The 25,295-nt window shown below is 35.6% G+C and overlaps 1 protein-coding gene across 2 annotated transcripts in view; it reads right to left on the bottom strand.

Moving 5' to 3' along the window:
- The window catches only part of myo6b (myosin VIb), a 149,522-nt gene that overhangs the window by 30,491 nt on the left and 93,736 nt on the right, over positions 1 to 25,295 (bottom strand). For both annotated transcript variants that reach the window (XM_056476720.1, XM_056476719.1), the window contains exons 25-28: positions 24,758 to 24,908; positions 19,350 to 19,558; positions 10,995 to 11,073; positions 119 to 279 (exon numbers count right to left, since the gene is read on the bottom strand). In XM_056476720.1, the coding sequence (XP_056332695.1) occupies positions 119 to 279; positions 10,995 to 11,073; positions 19,350 to 19,558; positions 24,758 to 24,908 (600 nt within the window). The remainder of the gene's footprint in view (positions 1 to 118; positions 280 to 10,994; positions 11,074 to 19,349; positions 19,559 to 24,757; positions 24,909 to 25,295) is intronic.

Genomic DNA, 25,295 nt, shown 5'->3' with positions numbered 1-25,295 from the left:
GTAACCAGGGATGCAACACGGCGTGGAGTCTTTCTTTGTTTGCTTTAACCCCTTGATGCTGTTTGAGATGTGAGCTTTATTATTTAAATACAATCTGCATCTGTGTGTGTGTGTGTACCTGCGCAAGATGGGATCCATCTGGGCTTCATCCTGGATAAGTTCAGCCTCGTTCTGAGCGATCCTCATGGCCAACTCTCTGTCCCTCCTCTCCTGCTCCAGAATGGTCTGTCTCTGAGTCTCTTCCTCCCGGTCCAATGCCAGCTGCATCTCAAGTTCGGCCTGGAATAAGCATACATCACCACAAATCAATAATACGCGCACACAATTCCTGACACCTTTGGCGGTTTCCACACCTGTGTCTTCGTTCAGTTCCAACTGGATGGCACCAAACTGAGACACAGGCACACAAATGGATGCCAGTGGGGGTGCTGAGAGTAATGACCAAAATTTGAGCTCAGAGCATTGAACTGTGAGAGGCCAAAGAAGAATTTGAATGAGGTTGACACCATCCCTGTTTAAAAAGACTTTTGGATCCTTGTTTGCTGGTGTCCTCAAGCAAAGCCTTCTTTGTGGACCATTATCAAAGAATTTGTCATCGTCACCAGTTTTGCTGGTGAGCAGCCAGCTTGACCAGAATTAAAATGAGTACAAACCAGTGTAACCAAGAATGGATAAATAATAGGGATGTCCCAGATTTTTTTGCCCTCAAGTCCAAGTCATTTGATTTTGAGTACCTACCAATAGCAAAACTCGATTCGATACTTCTATAACACATTAAAAAAAAAGAATAAAGAAGAGCGGAGAAGCAGATACAGCATGAATAATATCAATTCTTCGCTTTTGGACTTGCAACAGTAAATATATATATAAAAAAAAGTAATATAAAAACAAATAGCACCTCAACTTAAAATATCCAGCAGGCAATGCCAAGTTTACGTATCTCACAGACCACATAATACCTCCAGACCACAGACATACTCGTGCTTTACACTTCAAGCTGCTTCCGTGTTCTTTGCTGGCATTTAACCAATACAAAACAAAGTGATGTCATGCCGCACACATTGCTGTTTCTGTGTGAAGTCAAGAAAAAGCTCCAACTCTGTGCCACCGCATAACTATAGATGGGTTCAAAAATAATGAGTATATTTTAAGTCCTGATCGGGAGATAACATCCGATTCCGATCAAGTCTGAAACCACGCGATCGGACAAAAAGCTGTAAAAATGTTGCATGAATTAGTATACCGTATGTACATCATCTATTTTTGTCAAACTTAATGAAAGTTAATACAGTTTCACAATCTAAAATATATGTTTGAGTGAATTTTATATGTTGCAGTCTAATATTTATTTCATGAGCAACTCATGCAGTTGAAGTCAGACTTATTAGCCCCCCTGAATTAGTAGCCCACTGTTTATTTTTTCCTCAGTTCCTGTTTAGAGGGAAGATTTTTTTTTCACCACATTTCTAAACATAATAGTTTTAGTAACTCATTTCTAATAACTGATTTATTTTATCTTTGCCATGATGACAGTAAATAATATTTTAATAAGACACTTTTATACAGTTTAAAGTGACATTTAAAGGCTTAACTAAGTTAATTAGGTTAATTAGGCAGGTTAGGGTAATTACGCAAGTTATTGTATAACGATGGTTTGTTCTCTAGACTATCGAAAAAAATATAGCTTAAAGGGGCTAATAATTTTGACCTTAAAATGTTTTTTAAAAATTAAAAACAGCTTTTATTCTAGCCGAAATAAAACAAATAAGACTTTCTTTAGAAGAAAAAATATTATCAGACATACTGTGAAAATTTCCTTAAAAAATATTCAAAGGGGGGCTAATAATTCTGACTTCAACTGTATATTCTGTATTCCATGAAGATAACTGTTGTTTTTGCCTGTACATTGTAAAAAAAAAAAAAAATTAAATAAATAAATAAAACATTACTTTACTTTAAAAAAGTGAGTAAACTTCATTGCCTTAAAAGCGACATTTAAAAAAAGCAAGTAAATCCACTGTAACTTTGAAATGTTAAAGGAACAGTTCACCTAAAACTGAAAATACTATCATTATTTACACACTTTTTACGTGTTTCAAACATTTATGAGTTTCTTTGTTCTGTTAAAAACAGAAAAAGATATTTTGAAGATATCTGAAAATCTGTAACTATTGACTTCCATAGTAGGGCTGCACGATATATCGTTTGAGCCTCGATATCGCAATGTGTGCATCCGCAATAGTCACAGGATCTGCATTGTTTAATTGGGATTAAAAAATTCAGAATTATATATATTACATTCTGATTATATAGTCATGCAGTTCAAAGATTTGTTGAGTTACTGCAGAGTTTAGCCATAATGGAGCAAATGTTTATATTTTGCACATTTTTAAGCCCTAAGAGAGTTCAGACACTTTAAGTAAATTTCATAGATTTTTTTTTAACTATTTAAACAGTAAAGTCTTTGCAGAGCATTATTTTATAACAGATTTTTGTTCAATTTTTGTACCTTAATACAATTTGACTAGCCTCATAACCATAAAGCACTGTTTCTTTCACTTTTATGTTTGCTCGATTGCATTTAACTATACTTGTATCTTGTTTATTACACTCTGTGCACGATTTGTTCCCATACAGAATCATGCCAATCAATAGAAAATTAATAAATTGTTTCCAAAACAGAAGTCTTCAAGTCATCTGGTGAAATTGTATGCATATTCCAATATACTGTATATCGCAGAAATACAAAACATCGCAATGTCAGACTATTCCAGTATTGTGCAGCCTTATTTCATACAGTGTTCAGCATAGTTCAGTCCATCCCATTTTGAAAATGAATATTTTTATCAATTTCTCAGTGAATATAGGCAATGCATTTTAGTTCATTTGAACAAAACAGATTTGTTAAACAGATATATTCATTAAAATAATATTTTAGTCACTAAACATATTTAGAAAATGAAAGATAATGCAATTCAATTCAAGCAAAATATTGCTATATATATATATATACAACTTACAAAATTTTAACTTTTTCAATTTTTTGCTTCTATTGATTCTTCCTCTGTTTTTTTAATTTGTTTTTAATATTTTTCTATAACATAAATTTGGCTGTACTAGCTCTTGGACTGTTATTATAAGTTATTTTGTTAGATAAGCTCCAGATTTGGCTTCGGTACTGACTAATCTAATTTATATGCACAAATATAATATTGTAGCTTCTTATTAAAAATATCAATTTAAAGGATATATTTGTGAGGGGTGTACTTATATATGCTAAGCACTGTAGTATCTGCTTTTCCTACTATGGAAGTCAATGATTACAGATTTTCAGCTTTTAATGGTTACCGATTTTCAGCTTTCTTCAAAACATCTTTTGTCCACAGAAGAACAGAAGAAAGAAAATCTAAAAGGTCTGGAACCACTTGAGGGAGAATAAATTGTAAGATTTAAGATGTTCATTTTTGGGTGAACTATACCTTTAAGCTGAACTTAATTTTTAGAATTATGCACATATAGTTCAATTACTTAGTTTTAAGACAGTGCTCACTTTTTTAAAAGTAAAGTCAACTAATTATTTTAAAAGCACCAAGTTTGCTGATATTTTCAAGTAAAGTCAACTAATCGCATTTTACAGTGGCTGGGGGTTGTTTTTCTGTTAAAATGTGGACAGGATATACTGACGGACTCCTTAATTATTTCCTAAATTAGCCAGTTACTTTTAGCTTACATCACTGGCATGAAATTTGATGTTCTACATGTTAGAAGTGGAAGAACATTCTCATTCTAAAAAAAATATCCCCCCAAAAAAGAATATTTTACTGGTTTCCAGAAAGCGAAAGATCATTTTAAAAGCAAACACTTGCTAAAACCTGATTTTGCTGACTTTCAGGAAGGCAGGGGGAAGCTTTTTGGTCATAACATTTCTCAACATGAGAGCATGTTTAAAGCAGGCTACAGAATTCCTTCAATCTCCTCATGCAGTGGCGTCTGGTACATCTGAGGGAAGAGAGATTAGCGGGGTGGCCCTGCCCCAGACACACCGCAACCCATCTAAAGCACTGCCCACTGAAAGGATATTAAGCCATTACGCTCCTGCTGAGTGCTAAGGTCTGATTAGCAGTATAATCGTGGCTGTACTGCAGCCAGCCGGCCTGGGATTCTACGTCTAGACTGTGTGAAATGAAAAATAAATTAAAAAAACAAATGAAATGGACAGCATGGTTTAAAATGTGTAAGGACAGTCTGGGACAGAGTCCAGCAGCATGGTCCAAAAGCACAGGTCACAACAGAGCAAAGGAGTGACTGAAGTGGGAAGCTTTTTCATCAGAGAAAACCTCACAGAAAGAAGAATGAAGCAGGCGCTATTCTGGAAAAAGCCAGACTGAAGTTGAATACCCTTATATACAAAGACATATACAAAGACACAGATATTGAGGGATATTTCACACACTGGTCATGATAAATCTGTGCTATGAATCAAACTGCTAAAAGCAGGAGAGATGTGGTGGAAAACAGAGTGATGTATTATGGCTGAAAATAACTGATAAAGATTTTATAAACAGGGTGACAGCAGTCTCTGAGTGAATAGCAAATGTTTTCTGTTGCAAAGGTCTTCAATTTATTCAAGGACTTAAAGATAGCTTTGAAGCTAAAAGAAAGATTTGTTGTTTTTAAGCCAAGGTAAAAGAAGAAATTTAACTGAGCAAGGGCAAAAAAAAAAGGTCAACGAAATTAACAAGACTGCATCCCAAATTCCAGATAAGAGGCCAAAAAAACAGTTCTGCACAATTAAACTAAAACTTTCGAGATCAAAGAATAATGTGAAAAGTAATTACATTTCTGTGCATGTTGCATCAAATTACTTTTCACATAATTTTTTTCTTGCAGCTTTGAACATTATGACCATACACTGTAAAGCAACTGCATATTTTCATAAGCAAAACATCTTTTAACTTGGCTGCAACTATTCCATTACATTGAGAGAGCAGCTAGCCAATGGAGAACTAAAACATGAGCTTCACTTGATTACTTCAGTCACGCTTGATTATGACACTTTTCTCATTTTACTGAATAAATATTATAAATGAGCAATCAGAGGCATTCATTTTAGTCACATGAGTGTAAAATCACAGTAAAAACACTAAAAACAAAACACTATATTTGACGATCCACACTGGATCATTAATACAAACACCCCAGGCAGTGAATGATTGGCCACAAAGTTTCCTAATGAGATTTCAACAATGATATCTTTTAAGTTTGTTTTAAATCAATTTGTGACAGAAAAAGCGAACATCATTATGTACTGTAGCTCTCATCTCATCACACGTCAGAAAGCAAAATTTGGAAAAGATTGATTATAAATGTATTTAGCGCTGCCTGAAGTGGCATAAAGTTATGAAATGATTGTGATTGGCCTTGAAGGTCATCAGTTCACTGAACTCACTGCTGTTTACTGAGTGTAACTACAGATACAGGGACACTGGAGCATTTTAAAGCTGCGATATATCAGCAGATCACTTGTATGTCAGCTTATTGACAAAGCAGCTGATTGACGTGACTTTGAAAGGTACCAGTGTCCCTGTATCTGTGTTTACATCTGTCTCAGTTTACACTGCGGTGAGTTCTGTGAACTGATGATCTTCATGGTCAATCACAGTAATTTCTGTTGAGCATGTGAACGCAATGACAACACTATCTATGTTAATCTTGTAACATCAGTCCTGTTTGACAATGTAATTCATACCTAATATCTACGCTTAAATCTAACATTAACTTTATATTATTCCCAAAGTCAGAGGTGATTAGTATAATAGTAATAGTTGCGTAACAATTATGTGGAAACACAAAAGGTGTTAACTGTAAGCCTAAACTTAACATAAACTCTAAATATATCCCTTAAATGTGATTGGCTGATTGGAATGCTTTGTGAAATCCCAGTAAGCATAAAGTGTATTGCCTTTCTTTCACTCCAGAATAATCACAGCACAAGCTGAGTGATACTGACACTGATATTCAGCTGTTTACATGTGTTTGATGCCTCATTACAAACATATTGTACAAAAACGTTACAAACATGTTGTTCAAAAACACATGTAAATGGCTGAATAGTGTTTAATGTGTTTATAAAAGCATTTATGCACCACGTCATATCACTGTGATTATTGTGTAGTGAAAGGATGGCAATAAACTTTATAAACCTCATATATTTATGTGAAGGTTGATATTAATTCCTGCCTGTGCTATCATATACATTATACATCGCTTCAAAGTACAATATAAATACATATTTTTGTGGAGTATAATTATAATTTTGCCTATATTTTATCCACAACACAACTCAAACTTTTATTCAATTTCTTTCCTTCTTGCTAAAATACAACCCTCTGCCACTTCAAACTGTCGTTTAACTAGAAATCTACTCAATTTGTATGTGACAACTTCAGTATGATTATTTCGCATGCGTGTATTTCAAAGTCCATCACACTCTTTGTGTGCGTGTTTGTGCGTGTGTGTGAGAAAACGGCATCGAAACAATGAAGCATCGCAACAGAGCACATTAATATTCACAACCATTCCAAAAATGTCCCCAACCAAGCCTAAACTTAACATAAACTGTAAACATCTCTTAAATGTGGCTGACTGGAATGTTGTACTTGGATCAACATACTGTAGATGTATGATACAAGACCATGTCCTACTTGGTGAAATGCCAGTACACATAAAGTGTATTGCCTTCCTTTCACTTCAGAAAAAAATCACAGCAGGAGCTGAGTGATATGACATGGTGCATAAGTACTAACATAAACACATTAAACATGTATATTCTGCTGTTTACATGTGTTTGATGCCTCACTACAAACATATTGTGCACATTTCACAATATACATATTAAACAAAAATAAAACACATATGTAATCAGCTAAATATGAGTGCTTAATGTTTTTATATAAGCATTTAGGCACTATGTCATATAAGCAATAAACTTTAGAAACCTCATATTTTATGTGGAGGTTGATATTAATTCCTGCCTGTTTTATTATATACATTATACATAGCTTCAAAATACAATTTAAATACATATTTTTATCGAGTACAATAATAAATTAGCCTAAATTTATCCACAACACAACTCAAGCTTTCATTCAATTTCTTTCCTTCTAGCTAAAATACAACCCTCTACCACGTCGTTTAACAAGGGCATAAGGCACTGAAACTAGCTGGGAGCATCAGAGCAGAGCTCATTAATATTCACAATCATTCCAAATATGGCCCAAACCAAGCTTTTCACTCTAGGGCTAATTCCTTTGGTTATAAATGAGCATATAAACCATTTATGTAGAGCTGTTGCCCCCACCTAAGGAACAAACCCATGTAGATATCAGAGAACAATTTAACATAGTGAATCAATGCATTCTATGGCCCCTTTAAAAGGCATGGGGGGATTGGGGGGTGGTCACACACCAGACTAGAAGCGCTATATTACATCAAATCCTGCCGACTTGAACATATTGCTTTCTATAAACATAAACCACTCAGCATCTGCACACAGCAGTCAGCTACAACTCCAGCTGTTTTAGACTGACATTTTGTATGTAAAGAAATACATATGGTGTAAATGTCATGTAAGTGTAGTTAATAATGTCTACACAACATGATTTCTATGTAATGGACATAGCATTAACATGACATTAACATAGCATCTGTAAATATAACGTTTGCAGCACTGAAATATACCTCCTGCTAATCAACAGGCTTGGTACTAACACAAAATTATCCTTTGTTGTTGAAATTATTGCTTCTGTGCTCTCTGCTTAGCTGTTGTCCCCTCATTGTTTTTAAATTGCATCTTTTCTATCTCGTTTTGCATTTGAACAACTAAATGAATGCTAGGTAAGACAATTTACTCACTATAAAATAGTTATTACTCTTATGATGCTGTTGAAGCTCAAAAAATTAAGGATATAGCCACATCTACAAGTGGCGTTTCACTGAATGTTTTGCAGCTGGCTTAAAAACAATTTGTGCATATCATCAATTGGTGTTTACCATCATTGAGCAGCACATTTCACTGGTAACATTTTATAGTATTCTGAATGATTTAAGCAATTGGATACATTTACATACATCTGTGATTCTACACACACACACACACGCACGCATGCACACACGCACACACACACACACACACGCACGCATGCACACACGCACACACACACACACACACGCGCACACATACACATACACATACACATATTTAATAGAACATGACACAAAGGGTGCCTCAGAATAGCAAAGAACAAGATAAATAAAAGACTGGTAGTAGAAAAGGTCACAGTAGCAATTATTCTTAAAGTAGAACAAGAATATAAGATAGACTCAAAAGCAATGGCAGAATTATCTTCACATTAATTAAAGTGCATAATATTGAATAAATGTTTGGCTTTGTTGGACTAATCAGCAAGATATAATGTGCATAGGAAAAGGTTTTATTAATGTAGTGGTTTTTAATTGTAAAAATATATTAGAAAATGTTTAATTTGTATATAAACTAGAGAGATAGAGGGAGAGAGAGACTTAATATTTATGTCTCTTTATTTAATATATAATTAAATATATACTTAAGACTTAGATATACTTAGATAATTGTTTAGACAGTTATCAGAGTCAGCATGACAGATTCATTCATTTACACCCCATTTGTAATTCAACAGTTACCAGTTTATAAAAACCATACAGATTTTATTTGTCATTTAGTAAAACAACATCAACAGCACCCTTATCATTCAAGATATATATATGGATCTTTAAATAAAAAAAGTTTTCTAAGTTTGGTTTTTAAAGTATATACACTCCCCAGCCACTTTATTAGGTACACCTGTCCAACTGCTCGTTAATACAATTTTCTAATCAGCCAATCGCATGGCAGAAACTCAATGTATTTAGGCATGTAGAGATGATCAAGACGATCTGCAGCAGTTCAAACTGAGCATCAGAATGAAGAGAAAGAAGATTTAAGTGACTTTGAACAGGGCATGGTTGTTGGGACCAGATGGGCTGGTCTGAGTATTTCATAATCTACTGGGAATTTTATACACAACCATCTCTAGGGTTTATAGAGAATGGTCCAAAAAGAAAATATTCAGTGAGTGGCAGTTCTGTCGGCGCAAATGCCTTGTTGATACCAGAGGTAAGAGGAGAATGGGCAGACTGGTTTAAGCTGATAGAAAGGCAATGGTTCAGACTGGTGGTGGTGTAATGGTGCGAAGGATGTTTTCTTGGCACACTTTGGGCCTTTTAGTACCAATTGAGCATCGTGTCAACAACACGGCCTAAACGAATATCATTGCTGACCAGGTCCGTCCCTTTATGACCACAGTGTACCCATCTTCTGATGGCTACTTCAAGCAGGATAACTCACCAAACGTGTCAAAGCACGAATCATGTCAGACTATTTTATTGAACATGACAATGATTTCACTGTACTAAAATGGCCTCCACATTCACCAGATTTTAATCTAACAGAGCACCTTTGGGATGTGGAGGAAGGGGATATTCGCATCATGGATGTGCAGCCAACAGATCTGGAGCAACTGCGTGATGCTATCATGTCAATATGGACCAAAATCTCTGAGGAATATTTCCAGTACTTACAATATTTCCAGTACAGCAAATTATTAGCCCTCCTGTGAAACTAATTAATTTTTAAATATTTGCTGTTGGGGCAACGCAGTGGCGCAGTAGGTAGCGCTGTCGCCTCACAGCAAGAAGGTCGCTGGTTCGAGCCTCGGCTAAGTCAGTTGCCGTTTCTGTGTGGAAGTTTGCATGTTCTCCCTGCGTTCACGTGGGTTTCTTCCGGGTGCTCCAGTTTCCCCCACAGTCCAAAGACATACGGTACAGGTGAATTGGGTAGGCTAAATTGTCCATAATGTGTGTATGTGCGCAAATGAGTGTGTATGGGTTTCCCAGACATGAGTTGCTGCTGGAAGGGCATCCGACAGTACAGAAGACAGTACAGAATATTTTTCTAGTTATTTTGCAAGATACTAGCAATTCAGCTTAACTTATTAGGTTAACTATAGGTTAACTATAAGTTAGGTAAATTAGGCAAGTAGTACACTTGTTTGTTCTGTAGCCAATTGAAAAAAATATATACTATCTGAAGGGGGCTAATAATATTGACCCTCTTAATATTGATTTTTTTTGTTTGTTTTATTACAGCCAAACTAAAAGTAATTTTAGTTTAATCTAGAAGAAACAAACAAAAAAATAATAATAATAAATAAATATATATATATATATATATATATATATATATATATATATATTTGATATACTGTGAAACTTTTCTTACTCTCTTAACCATCACTTTTCATTGGTATTTGCCTACGCGATAGCAGCCACATTATTTACAGTACATGCTGTTGCTTTGATTCCTTTTATTGTCCTAATTTTAAAAGTCGCTCTGGATAAAAGAGTCTGCCAAATGACTCAATGCATTGTAAACTGAAACAATTATAATAACAACTGTCATAAATAAAGTGAAATTTAAAAAAAAAGCAACAAGACAGTAAGAATTATTAGCGACAGAACAGAACATTAAAGCCAATAATCATGCGCAACAGTTCTCGGGTCACCATGGGCTACAAAGCGTCTCTGCAGGGTGAATTGTCTACAGGGAGCAGTGTAAGAAAAGCCAGCCAAGCCCCCAAACACAGCATCGCCATTGGGAGGGAAAGAGAGAGAGGACAGAGGACTTTGACTCCGCAGACGCAGCATAATCCAGCCCCAGGAGGTAAGCAGGGGCTGATGAATAAACCCACAGGCCGCTGTGGCAGCTCAATACAGTCATGATTATGCCTGCAGAACAGCCAGTCCCGACCGGCTCTGAACATGCCAGCGTGAGACGGAGTGGGCATTTGCTTTTGCCGAAGGAGTCAGCGGAGGAGAGGGATCAATACACAGAGGGAGCGCGCACAACACATACACACCTGCAGGACTCGCTCTTCCTCTTCTCTTTTCTTCCTCTCCTCTTCCTCCTGCTTCCTCTTCTGCTCCATCTCAGACTTCCTGAAGAGAGAGAGAGAGAGCGGTTAATGAGTTTACTCTTGATCAATGGCCCGCAGGAAGGGGACGCCAAAACACCCACAGGTGGATTCACAATTGTCACAAAGAGAAGCGTGGACTGAATCTAGTGTTTGCCGTGCCCTTCAATGGCAGGTGAAATTGAATAGTGTGCTGGGGAGCATTGTTGAGGAGCGCAGTTACCAAAATGTTAGAATTTTCATATCAAAAGAACTATATATTTATATACATCTCAAAAACAGCTCATTTGCATCTTGTTGTTGCTGCTGTTGCATTCAGATGTTGACATGTTGATGCTTGCCAAACATGAGATCTTGAAAATATGGAGATTTTGAAAACATAAATGGGGAAGAGGGGGATCATAATGTTTATATGAAACAAAATCAATGCCAACAGTACTGAAATAAAAAGCTTGTTGAATAGCACAAACTGAAAAAAATCAGACATTGGATAAACAGGTTAATAGGGTTAACAGAGATGGAGATAATGTGTAACATCATTAGGCATGGGTCGGTATAAGATTCTGACGGTATGATAACCTTGGATAAAAATATCACTGTTTCACAGTGTCATGGTTTTGTGATTACTGCTCCAAAATCAGTTGATTTTAAATATCTGGGTAAAAAATAACAACTTTTCCCCATTAAACACAATATATTTAATTTGACCAAACATTTAAAATATTTTGAACCAGTAGATTTGATGTAGAGGTTCCTCTCCTGCTGAAGATACTGATGCCGTAAATAATGAAATAAAATAGTTGTGAAAAAAAAAACTTATATACTGTATACCTTAGGAATGGTATAACAGAAACCTTGAAACCGCGGTAAACCTTGAAACTGGTATTCGTTTCACGCCTAAACATCATATTTGTCAAAAGACGGTTTATGTACATGTAGTCCCACCATTCCCAGTGATACCGGACAACTGCTCAAATGCAGAACAACGTTTGTCGCAGGATCACCTCTTGAGATCTGAGGAGTGAGGTTTACGTGATCACCAGCTGGCTTCTGTTACATTAGGGCAAATATGAATGTCCAAAACATCTTAGTATTTCACCTTTAATTGGAAAGGACAAAGGAGGTTACAAAAATTAAAGTAATGGAAGCAGAGAGATGGGAGGAGTCTGCAAAGGACCTCGAGCTGGGAAACTAACTCAGGTCGCAGTGAGCGCCCTGGTGCTTTATGTCGGTGCACTTAACCACTAGGCTATTGGCGCAGACATGCATCATATTTTTCAACAAAAAATGTGTTTGAAATAGTTTAATTGAAATATTCACAGCTTAAATAAATAGCTTATGTTAAATAAACAGCTTATGTTAAAAATGATACATTTCAGGACCTAAAAATACAAACCCTGGCAATTCAAGTCATTAAAATGCAAGCACTTGTTAATTGTATTATTTTTTTTCAGTGTGAGCTATTTGACAAGCTTTTTAGTTCAGTACTTTGGCATTGATTTTGTTCCATACATTCAGTACATTAATGATATTATTTCAGTTCAAACTTTTGTGGCTCACTGTGAAGCTGTGATTTGCATTACACTACAGACATTTTTATTTTTACAATTAAATATTCATTTTACATTATAATTTCCTTTACATTATAATATGACTATTGAGATATGATATTTAAAGGTCCCGTAAAGTGCTTTAAAATCTGCATTTTTTATTTGAGCTTTGACGTAACCTCAACTGAAACATGAAGAGAGGGCGGAGCACAGAGTAGCTCCTGCCCTTAGCGTTTCAAACAGCCAATAGCGTTTCGTTTTTATCACAGCTATGCCAATGAGAGTGGTTGAGCTCAGGCAAATCAAATAAAAAGAGAATGAGAAGTGTCTTGAAGTGGGCGGGGCATGTCAGATACAAGAGAGCATTTGATTGGTGAAGAATTGATGGGAATCTAAAGTATAAGGTGACATTGATTCATTTAGGCGGAAGAGCGGAACTGTTAATTAAATGTTTATATCTTCTAAACGCAAGTGTGACTGTTCTGGAGCACACTAGCTTATAGACATCTTTAAAACTAACATACTGATTCTAAAAATGTTTTTAATTTAAGTATTTCATGATATGTTCCTGTTTAGGTTTAATGACTTAAGTTACAATAGCTGTGATGGTAAGTTTAATGTTCAGCAGTCATCAGAAATCATTTTATTATGCTAATTTGATTAGAAAAATAGTTGTGCTGCTTAACCTATTTGTGGAAAGTCTAATGACTTTTTTCAGGATTATATAGAGCACAGAAAGTTCAGCATTTATTTTAAATGGAAATATTTTGTAACATTACCGTCACTGTCACTTTTGAACACTGAATGCTGAGTAAAATATTAATTTCTTTCAAGGAAAAAAAAAGAAGAAAAACCTAACTGAGGTTAACAGTGGCAGTGCACTACCAATTCTAAAACGTCATTCAATCATTTTCCTTAGCCCCTAAGGCTTAGTCCCTTATTTATCAGGGGTCACCACAGCGGAATGAAGAGCATAGGCAGCGGATGCCCTTCCATCTGCAACCCAGTACTGGGAAACACCCATACACATTGTTCACACACACACTCAACCACTACGGCCAATTTAGTTCAACCAATTCACTTATAGCGCATGTCTTTGGATGGTAGGGGAAACTGGAGCACCCAGAGGAAACCCACGCGAACACAGGGAGAACATGTAAACTCCACACAAAAATGCCAACTGGCCCAGCCTGGACTCGAACTAGCAACCTTTTTGCTGTGAGGCAACAGTGCTAACTACTGAGCCACCGTGCTGCCCAATTCTAAAACTTGTTAATGAAAATCTCACAGGTTCAATAATAATTTAAAAAGGAATATATTAGGCCTGCACAAATAATCTTTGTAAACTGCTATTTGAAAAGGTGCAGTTTTCCAACAGCAAAATCTGCAATTATTTTAATCCACTATCAGATATAGTAAAAAGCATATAGTTTCTGACAGTTCTCTGACAGTTCGTAAGCACATTACCTTGAACAATGTGAAAAATGTAACAATCTAAATGTAAAGGTTTTCTAGTTGAGTCTTTCAGATTATTCGTGCTCTTTGCACGTTGCACTAGCAAAACTGTTTTCTGTCATTGTTTTAACCTTAATGTAGGTTATTGTCAGTCGTTTACTGATGTACTGTAAAATAGTTTGCAGTGTGTTTAAGATTTTATATTAAATAAATGTAATTGAATTTAAAATACTGTAGTTATAGCTAGGGCTGGGCAATTAATCGAAAACTATTTCGACATTCAGAACCTATAATCGATCAAAATTTTTCAGGTCAATTTTTTCAATAACTTCCCCTAACCCGTGTGGAGTCATGTGACCCTGCTCTGTTAAGGCTGATGTAAACATTCCTGTACCCGCGCACCTCTCAAAAAATTTAACTACACGTCGCACGTTTGCACTACATTAAAAATGATTGGAAGCTGCAGCAGCGATGCCTCGAGATGGTGTATTTTCCATTACAATAAAATTATTATTTACATTGAAATATTTGTTTACAGAAGATTTCAGTTGTTTAACGTTTATGTTCAATAAATAATCATAGATAGTAAATAGTTTGTGTTTCCTTTAATTATTTTGAAATCGAGTAATGCACCCTTCATTCAAAAATCTCTCACTTGTAATATGAGAGCATAAATAAATAAATAAATAAATAAATGTATCGTTTATCAATCGTAATAGAGTTAAAATGTTCAATTACTCGAGATTTTGATTTTAGGCCAAATCGCCCAGCCCTAGGTATACCCTGGACAAAAGAAATGAAAGCTGCCTTTTTGTAAATGAATTTTGTATTTCGTGTCCTTATTTATTTATTAGTTTGTTTACTTGTTTATTTAAATGAAATATTTGAATGATGGATATTATCTTATTACTCAATGTAAATTTCTGATATGTTTTTGCACTAAAAACAAACCTTAAAAAATAAAAATATTGTAATTATTTACTTAATATGTCATGATAACTGACAACTTCATTTTTCAAATAAACGGTAGCATCCTTTGCGATTATGCTTGGTCTTTCTGCGGTGCTGTTAAAACCACCACATCAAACCTGTAGCTCGTTTATTAAGTAGTAAATCACATTTTAAATCTCAATTTTGATCAGAAAAAAAATAGCTTATTCATTGGTGCTCAATTCTGATGCCATTTTACAGATTCCAGTGTGCACTGATCCTCACAGTCCTGAATCGACAGACGTGTGAAATAATGCTAAAAAACAGCAAGCTATAGCTCACAGAGAGCAATAATATAAAGGTCATACAGAGGTAAGCACAGCAACTGAAGACACTATTTATACAAAAGCCAGCAAATTCTTGGAAATTCAGGTGATAAGTAGATAGAAGGCAAGGATAAGGGGGAAAAAAAGGGCAACGTTTTTTAAATATTTATAGTATGACTCCTTAAGTTAAGCTTGTATCGAGCTGTCACTGTAATACTGATGAGTTCAACACCTCGCTGTCAGTCTTCTGACTCCTCCACAAGCGTCTGACATACTGAGTGGCCAAAAAAAAAAACCTACCAGTATGTAAAAGTGACAGAATCACAATGAAATGTGGATGCAGAATGGCTTAAAAGTTCATTAATTTTTCTATGACTGTTCAGCCTGAGGTCGTATAGCAAATCTTCATGAACAAATTGGACAAAAAAATTTAGATTTGAGCAAAATTTTCCTAGAGTTAGCCTCTAAAATTAGAACAAATATGAAAATGTTTATTGAATTCAGAGTCTCTTTATACAGAAATACTATATTAGATTATGTACAAACAGAAACAGCACCTGTATCGCCTCAGCTATCATCTAACTCTATTACCACAACAAAAATGTTTGCTGTTTGTTCAAACTACTTATTTAAAATAAGCTGAAGTGACACAATTTTTGGTTTTTTGGGGGGGGGGCTTAATTGTTTTATGCTTAATCCACTTCAATTTGTAAAAGCTAAGGGCTCTATTTTAACAATTTAGGTGTAAAGTCTAAAGCGCATGGCACAAAAGCATTAAGAGCATGTTAGAATCCATTTTTCTATTTTAAGGACGGAAAAAATGCAGTTTGCGCCCTGACAACAGGGTTGTGCTTGTTCTCTTTATGAGCTATGGGTGTGTTTTGAGCATAATGTGCATTAAACCAATCAGAGTCTCATTGCCCAGTCCCTTTAAGAGTCAGTTGTGCATTTTGCGCATTTGCTATTTACATGATGGAATTTGTAAGTGGAAAAACTGAATGCTTCACTAGTGAGAAAACAGTTAAACAGGCCATCTGCACGAGGATAAAGAAAAAGCCTCCTCCATTCTGCCTCTTTACTTTCTCTTTACTTTAACTCTATACTTTACTTCTTTACTTTCTTGGATAAGGGAACGGTACTTTACACACTCCAAGAAATCTATTAGCCTACATATTTAATTTAGTTGTTTAAGAGCAAAGATTTGTTTCAAAACTATTTGTAAATTCAGTTCTAATTTCCAGCAAACAAATAAATGAACAATAATAATGAAGTGTGGAGTTATAGCCAAACACAAGTCCAATTGTCCCATATGGTGATGCATTCATCTCCAAAACTCGACAGGTGGACAAATCTAAGCTTGTATAAAACAAATATAAATATGCATATAATAAATAATACTGATTATAATATTAATAACATATTACGAATGCAAATTGTCATAAATAAACTGAAAAAAGCTCCCCGAGATGAAGGCAGCATGGAGACAGTGGCGTTTATATTTATGTAGAAAAGAATCATTTTTGTAACATTTTAATCCTTTAATTTTTTTTCGTATGTAAAGATATTTATGTATTGCTGTACATCCTGTGTGTATTAAGCAATGTGTAAGCAATTGGACCTGCATAGGCGCATAATTAACAAGCTCTGTGTTGGACTTTAGACCAGCTTTTAGTTGGTCAATGGCGCAGTCTATTTCAGTTTTTCAAAATAGCAACACGCCAACAATATGCCTTAACACACCTCCTTTTTACACCTCCTTATTGTAGATCAGCACACCAATGAGTCCACAAAGTGCCGCAACTGATTTGCTATTTAAACTACGTGGCACAAAATGTGAAAATAACAGTTGCGCTGGTCTGAAAATAGCAACAAATAGCACGCCTTATTGCGCCGGGTGTATGATAGGGCCCTAAGAAGTTAGCTTAATTCCTTCATGTTGCCCCAACATGAATTAAATGTATGTAACCAAGCATTTTTACAGTGTACCTTAAACAAAGTCTCCCGAGAAGCTAAAATGTAGTTCTTGTAGTTAAAATGACAACCTTTAGACAATCATCAAAGACCAAAACTATAAAGCCACTTTTTTTTTGTTTTGTAACTTATAAATGAGGTGGCACAGTGGTGCAGTGGTTAGCACTGACACCTCACAGCAAGTAGCTAGCTGGTTTGAGTCCCGGCTGCGTCAGTTGGAATTTCTGTGTGGAGTTGCAAGTTCTCCCCATGTTGGCCTGGGTTTCTTCCTCGTGCTCCGTTTTCCCCCACAGTCCAAAGGCATGCGCTATAGGTGAATCGAATAAACTAAATTGGCCGTAGTGTATGTGTGTGAATGAGTGTGTATGGATGTTTCCCAGTACTGGGTTGCAGCTGGAAGGGCATCCGCTGTGTAAAACATACACTGGATAAGTTGGTGGTTCATTCCACTGTAGCGACCCATGATGAATAAAGGGACTAAGCCGAAGGAAAATGAATGAATATACTGTGCGATTTGTGAAGGCAAAAAAAAACAGAACAAATGTTTAATTTTTATCTGTAGCACTCACGCTGCCATTTGTGAGATACAAAACAAAAAAAATTGTCTTCTAGTGCATATATATTTCACTCAGGGACATCCACAATCATTGAGGAACTAAACTATAAAGTAATGTATAAAGGTGTGTTCACACTATACAGTAGTTCGGTTGTGTTAGTTTGTTTGATCTGGACCAAAAAAGAAAGCATTTAGTCTCAGAATTGATTTTGATATTCCCAGAATATCAAAATCAACTGTATGCCATACATCTTTCTCATATCTGGCACCTAAACTCTAGAAACAGCCTTCCTAGCACAGTTTGGGCGGCAGACACCCTCTGTCAGTTTAAAACTAGATTAAAGACATTTAGATTAAAGACATCTCTTTGCACTAGCATACACATAAAGCACCTAGACTGCTGCTCTGCACAAGAAGATTGGCCAGAGATGAAATAGTCATCCTCAAACTTAGCCTGGTTTCTCTCAAGGTTTTTTTCCTTCACTTTCGTCAAATGGTGAAGTATGTTCCTCGCCACTGGCTTGCTTGATTTGGGACTTGTGGAGCTGCGCCTCAATGGATTTGCTCTTCAGTGTTTGGACTTTCAGCAGTGAAAAGTAAACTACACTGAACTGAACTAAACTGAACTTCAACTCTGAAAACTGGACTGACACAGTTTCTATTTACTAGAACTTCTGTCAAGCTGCTTTGACACAATCTGCATTGTAAAAGCGCTATAGAAATAAAGATGAACTGAATTGAATTGGCCTGAGTATTTTAGCATTCAGACTGTCGTTTTTAAAATACAAAGCAAAAGCTCAACTTCTATACATATTGTATGCACAGTAGTCAACATTTGAAGTGAATCAACACCTTTCATCTATTCAACAACATCCATTCTTGACTTTAGATACGCCAGAAAAACGTTTTTTTATGCACTTTAAATGTTGACTACTGTATATTTATTTTTATTTTTTTGTTTTGCATCTTAAAAATGACAGTGTGAATGCTAAAATAACAGGTCAATTGTATTGTTTTACACACATTTTACTAATATTGTGCTTCTTTGGTGTTCACCGATGTTCAGTTTCACTTTAATTGTCCAACCAAAAGTTTTTAGTTTTTTTTTGTAATCACACCAAGCATGCCAAGTTCAAACACTTTTGTCATATCCACACAATTAAGACACCCGAACGCAAGGGCTCCAAGGTGGATGAGCTGCACCAAACAAAATGAGCAGCCCAACAGAAGTTGCTGTTGTTGCTTATGCTGGTGTGGAACTAAATATTCTTTGACAAGACTATAAACATAGAAATATCATCATGGCCTGATTCGTGAAACGATGACAGATGCTATCCATGACAGCAGACTCTGGAGAATGCATAAGAGAGAGCAGGTCAAGCCGAACCCTCCAGTGATGTATTAATCTCTCTGCCAATCCCCTCCCACACCCATCTTTTTTTCAGCTCCTGTTCTTCTTTCAAATGCACTGGGACTCTGACCTAATGTACGGTTCATCCTATCCGTGACTCACATGCGGCGGTCATCTTCCTCCTGTTTGCGTAACTGCTCCTCCTCTTCGTGTCTCTTGCGCTCTTTCTCCATCTCCTCCTGGATGCGCTTGAGTCTCTCCGTCTCCTCCTGCTCCTGCTTCTTCTTCTGCATTGAGGAGAGCAGCTGCTCGGAGCGTTTCACCAGGCCCTCATACTCCTGCTCGATCTCCTTGCGGCTCATCACAGTAGACTGCAAGCACAGACAACAAGTGAGAGTTTTAATGGATAAGATTTATTTGAGAATATTTTAGTTATAATATCTGTTTTGCTAGCAAACTTAATACAATTGAAATAAAAAAAATTTGCCCTCCTATGAATTATTTTTTACTTCAGCTAGAATAATCTTTGTTTTTACATTTTAAGGGCAATATTTTTAGCAGCCTTAAGTAATACTCTTTTTGATTGTCAGAACAAACTATTATGTTTATAAAATTAACTATATGTTTTTAAATTATGTTGTAAAGCTTAATATTGTATAGTTTCCTATTAAAAATATGAATTTAAAAGATTTGTGAGGGGTGTTCTTATATATGCTGACTACTGTATATTGTTTACACAGAGTGTAAAGATGGTCATACTAAAGCAAGTAATACAACAAGCATTTAATTTGGGCTAGCTTTTGCAGCTGGATATTGCTTTACAATGGCCTTGATGGGTGAACATTAGACAGTGGGGGAGTGTCTTTTGTCTCCCCAAGTGTGAATTACCATGACCATGGTCACTCCCTGAAGGTTAATACAAACTATTATGTTTATATTATGTGTTGAAAAATTGGGGAAAATATACAAGGGGACTAATAATTCAAGAGGGCTAATAATTCTGTATTCAACTGTATAAACTATATATATATATATATATATATATATATATATATATATATATATATATATATATATATATATATATATATATATATATATATATATATATATATATATATATATATATATATATATATATAGTTGTTTTTGATTCTACAAAGTTTCTTCTGTGAAACACAAAATTCTGTCATCATTTTCTCATGCTTATGTTGTTTCAAACCTGTAAGGCTTTCGTTAATCTTCAGAACACAAAATAAGGTAATTTTTCTTTTAAATCTGCAAGATTTCGGTCCTTCCATTGAAAGTCTGTTTACCCAAAACCCAAAATAGAAAAATTGAGCTGCATGATATTGGAATGACATTGTGATACTTTTTTCCTCCAATTTATATTGTGATATCCGCTTGTTAAGTCGTGATGTATGAAATACTGTTTCCGGGTCCAAGCTGCTACTCATTTGAATTGAGAAAATATTCGTTTATGACCACTTTTAGTCATATCACACATTAAAGTGAATTTTAAATAAAATTATGGTGAACAATTTATAAAAAAATTCTGGTCATCTAGTCATTCTGCATATACATATAGCAATCGTGATTTTCGAAAGTATTACATCGCTTTGTAAAAGTTTGTTCAGCCTCCCCATACAGTTTGATAGATTGCTTGGACCCAGAAGCCACTTTATAATTTCATAATTTCATCAGGTGACTAAAATAGCTCTATTTGAAAAGAACTCATGATATTAGATTAATTGGGATGATTTTGTAAGAAAGAACATATTCATAAAATATAATAAACCAATCACAAGTATTGAGAAATACAGTAAAGCAAAGATAAACATGAAATAAATAATGCTTTATGGTTTTCTGGGAGTCTAGCAATATTCAGGTACACACATTAAACAATCTCACTGTATAGCCTCCATCATATATACTGTATAAACATAATTACAATTAATCAGTGAAACAAATAAATTAGCATTCAAACTATTTTTAAGCTACATAACAGTAAAAGCCCTCCAAACAATAGCCTGCATGACAGTGATTACTTAATCATGTCCACAGTTTTTCAAGGGCGGGTAAAAGCAGACAGTTCGCTTATGAACCTGATGATATCTGCATTGATTACTTCAAATGTTTCATCATCTGGAAACAAAACAGCATGCATGCTTTTTTAGCAGGTTGTTTTGTTAAAATCGTAAACAGATCGTAGATCCTTTATGCATACGCAAACAAAACAAGCTTTGAGTTCATGTATAAAACTTTTACATTTAAATAAAACAAGTAATTAAGGTATAAAATAACAAATTGAATAAAAAAAAAAATCGATATTTTAACTCTTTCACTTTTGTCTTTCGAACAGCCAGCCCATACCCATACCATTCCTTGTGTTTTGTGCAGAATTACAGATATTTTGCTTTTGTATGATCATTGGTGGTTGTGCATTGCAGTCTGCTTCAGTACTTGTTCATTTCTAAATCACAGATCATTTCTGAAAACCCTATTTACTATCCTCTCTTTGACTACCAGGAAATGAGGCCTTTTTGTCACAGGCCTGATGCGTGAAACGATGACAAATGCTATCCATGTCACAGGCAGCTCAGTAAGCTTTATGAACAAAATGGTAAATGGGACATTCTACAAGAAACCTACATTATCTGTCCCTGAAATAAAAACATAAATACAGTGAATAAAAAGTTTTTCAACCCAAAATTTTCTAAAATGGACTGATGGTTGATTTCTCTGAGCTGTTCTGTAAAGGTATATGTCATTCATTTGATTCTCAGATTTTTGTTCTTTATTAAAAACTCTTTACAAATGTACAAACTCTCATTGTCATTGTGCTCAGGCCAATACACCCTACAGCTTAAATAGTTGTTATGCTAAAAACTTGTTATTTAGAAAAAAAATACTTAAGAAATCGCAAGTTTAAGTTGTTATTAGTCATATCATCAAAAACATGATTAAAAACATAAAATTATAAAAAAATTCTACAAATAAATACTAGAAATATATAATACAAATACATTTACAGTTGTCCCCTTGTTTCTGTCAGTCCTGTCACATTTGTATTAAATTTAACATAAAAGGAGGAGAAAAGAGGAGAAGCTTACAGTGATCAAGGATGTGTTCCATCACTGAATTGTTTGATTTTATGCTTGTTTTTGTATGTTTTTTTTTTTTTTGAGGAGGACAAGCTTTATAGTAAAGCCATATTATAAGTGAAAGTGAAAATGTCCATTTCTGGTGGAATGTCCCAAATTCCAACTGCCACTTTAGGCTAAAATAAATAAATACCTAATTGGCTGTTTGGGTTGTCAGTGATTTATCCGCCGTAAATTCACTTAACATGCTATATACAGTTGAAGTCAGAATTATTAGCCCTCTGTTTATTTTTTCACAAATTTCTGTTTAACAGAGAGAAGATCTTTTCAACACATTTCTAAACATAATAGTTTTAATAACTCATCTCTAATAACTCATTTATTATATCTTTGCCATGATGACAGTAATTAATACTTGACTAGACATGTTTCAAGACACTTCTATACAGCTTAAAGTGACATTCAAAGACTTAACTAGGTTAATAAGGCAGGTTAGGGTAATTAGGAAATTTATTGCATAACGATAGTTTGTTTCTGTAGACTATCGAAAAAAATATAGCTTAACAATTTTGACCTTAAAATGTTTTTTTTTTTTTATAAAAACCTGCTTTTATTCTAGCCGAAATAAAACAAATAAGACTTTCTTCAGAAGAAAAAAATATTATCAGACATACTGTGAAAATTTTTCTTGCTCTGTTAAACATCATTTGGGAATATTTAAAAAAAGAAAAACAGAAAAAAAATCTAAGGGAGGCTAATAATTCTGACTTCAAATCTTCAAGCCATGCACAGTTTAGTTTGGATAAATGTTTAAGCAATAATTCAACAAAAAAGTGATCACAAATGGCATAAGTTCTTTATTTCGGTGCATGTTTGAGAAAACAGATTTACATTTTTAAATTTCACTAATTAAATGGAAAAGTATACCTTTTTTTAGATTGAAGAAGCTTACATAAATACCTCCTTTTGCCTTTTTAACAATTTAAAAAAAAAAAAGTTGAGGCAATATTAGGCTGAGTAAATGATGACAGGCCCCTTTAATAAGCTTTTCCTCCTGCACTTTCTTAAACACATTTTTGCATTTCAAACCAAAGAAAGTGTCAACAACTCAGTGGCTACATGTCAACTGTGACAGTGATGATGCAGAGCCTCATGAACTACAATTGTATTAATAATCTGCAAATACAGAAAAAAGAAGCTTGCCTAAATACCCCCGTTGACGTTTTTTAAGGACGCAAGAAAATAATATGTGGTCGGGACAACATTAGACTGCGTAAATGATGACAGGCCACTTGGTAGCACTCTAAAGGTTGCAGCTCTAAAAAAGTTTTCCTCCTGTGCTTCGTTAAACAAATGTGCAGAAGGTATTTCAACTTGAAGAAAGTGACAGAACCCAGTGGATCCTCGTCAGCTCGGCAACAGCGTCAACGCTGTGCCACATGCGCCGCAGTTGTATTAATATCCTGCAGATATTCATTAAACCTGGATGTGGATTTCGTGCCATCTGGCAGAGCACCAGAGGAGCGTAGAGGGGTGCGAGCATTGTGCATGATCATTGTACCAACAGGGGGGCGAGGACTCAATGACAAGGTCCGTCTCACCCCCTAACGCTAGATGAGTTAGCGCTGGTGTGCTGAATGACAGCCATTGACACAATCTGCGTTATTAACCAGGGAGGCCGTCGTAATCTCCAGTCCAGATGGTAAGGTAATAGGAGGCTTTGCCAATCAAAAAACAGATGCTAATCAAAAAAAGTTCTATGCTAATAACAAAGAGGGTCATCGCTGGTGCAGGAGTGCAGAGCGCATCTCATTTAGTGGGAGGAACGGCGTGTTCAGGTAGAAAAGTTTCAGCACCGATGCCAGCTATCTATCAGAGAGAGGGCGCAATGTCTCTGGAGCGCCCTGTCAATAATGCACTCCGAGTCTGACAGATGAGGTTGGGGCTCCATGTAGAGAATACAACAATGCATACACTGCATTCAATCAGCCGCAGCTGAGAGTCCGGAGGAAGGCAAGAAATCAACACTAGAAACGGCATAATGCGGCAAAGCCTTGGAAATCGACTTGACAGCATGCGGCGTGAATGTCAATGATGATCTGCAGACGGAAATCTCATTGTCAGACTGTCGATTTGCATACTTTGTATTTATTTACTGTGCTTTTGAACGCTCCGTTTTTTTTTCTTCGGCAGAATGAAATGAAAAGCTGCAGCTCTCTTTCTTTGGGGCCTAAAATGAGAGAGACGGACACGCGCTCGAAGCTGGCAGACAATTCTAGCCACAGCTTTAGACCGCCTTCATCAGGACATGGAAAAACACACACCTGTTGAATTATGCATGGCAACTGATACACAAGCGAAGGCTAAGAAAGGAGCTACACTGCATAACATCATTGTGCTTTGTAAGCTGGAGGAGGTGAAAGGGGGTTTGTCAACCTTGGGCGATTTTCCAGTGGAAAACCTCACCTTTATCTTGGCCATGAGAGCGTCGGTGGAGGCGGCCAGTTCCTCGATCTGCTTGCTCATTTCCGCTTTACCCTCCTTGAGTCCATTCACAGCCTCGTTGAACTTCTCCATCCTCTTCCTCAAATTTTTCACCTTCACCAGGCCATCAACACTGCCACGAAAAAAGGAATAATGCCGTTTAGTTATCGGTCTAGTCTACTGAGTTATCCAAAACCGCCTATTTTGTACATCTCATCAGTGACTAAAATGTTTGTATTGTCAACATTAAAGATGCCATAGTATAGGAGTTATAGTTGAATAATAAGAGCTCTTTACATTGAAAATTTTGTGAACCACAAACACCATTGTATACTCTTTATTTCAATTTAGTTTGAACAACCACAGAAAATATGCAATTCAGCAAATCACATCACACTCAGGAACAATAATATGCATGCCTTCAGCAGCTTTTGATTGGCCACGTTTTCTAGTCAGATGTCAACAGTGATAAAAATGTTTCCTTATACTTTAAGTTTAATGAAGCTTAATATATTTCATT

The sequence above is a fragment of the Danio aesculapii genome, chromosome 17 (genome assembly GCF_903798145.1).
Source record: "Danio aesculapii chromosome 17, fDanAes4.1, whole genome shotgun sequence".
Classification (NCBI taxonomy): Eukaryota; Metazoa; Chordata; class Actinopteri; order Cypriniformes; family Danionidae; genus Danio; species Danio aesculapii.
This window is presented reverse-complemented; position numbering and strand designations above follow the sequence as displayed.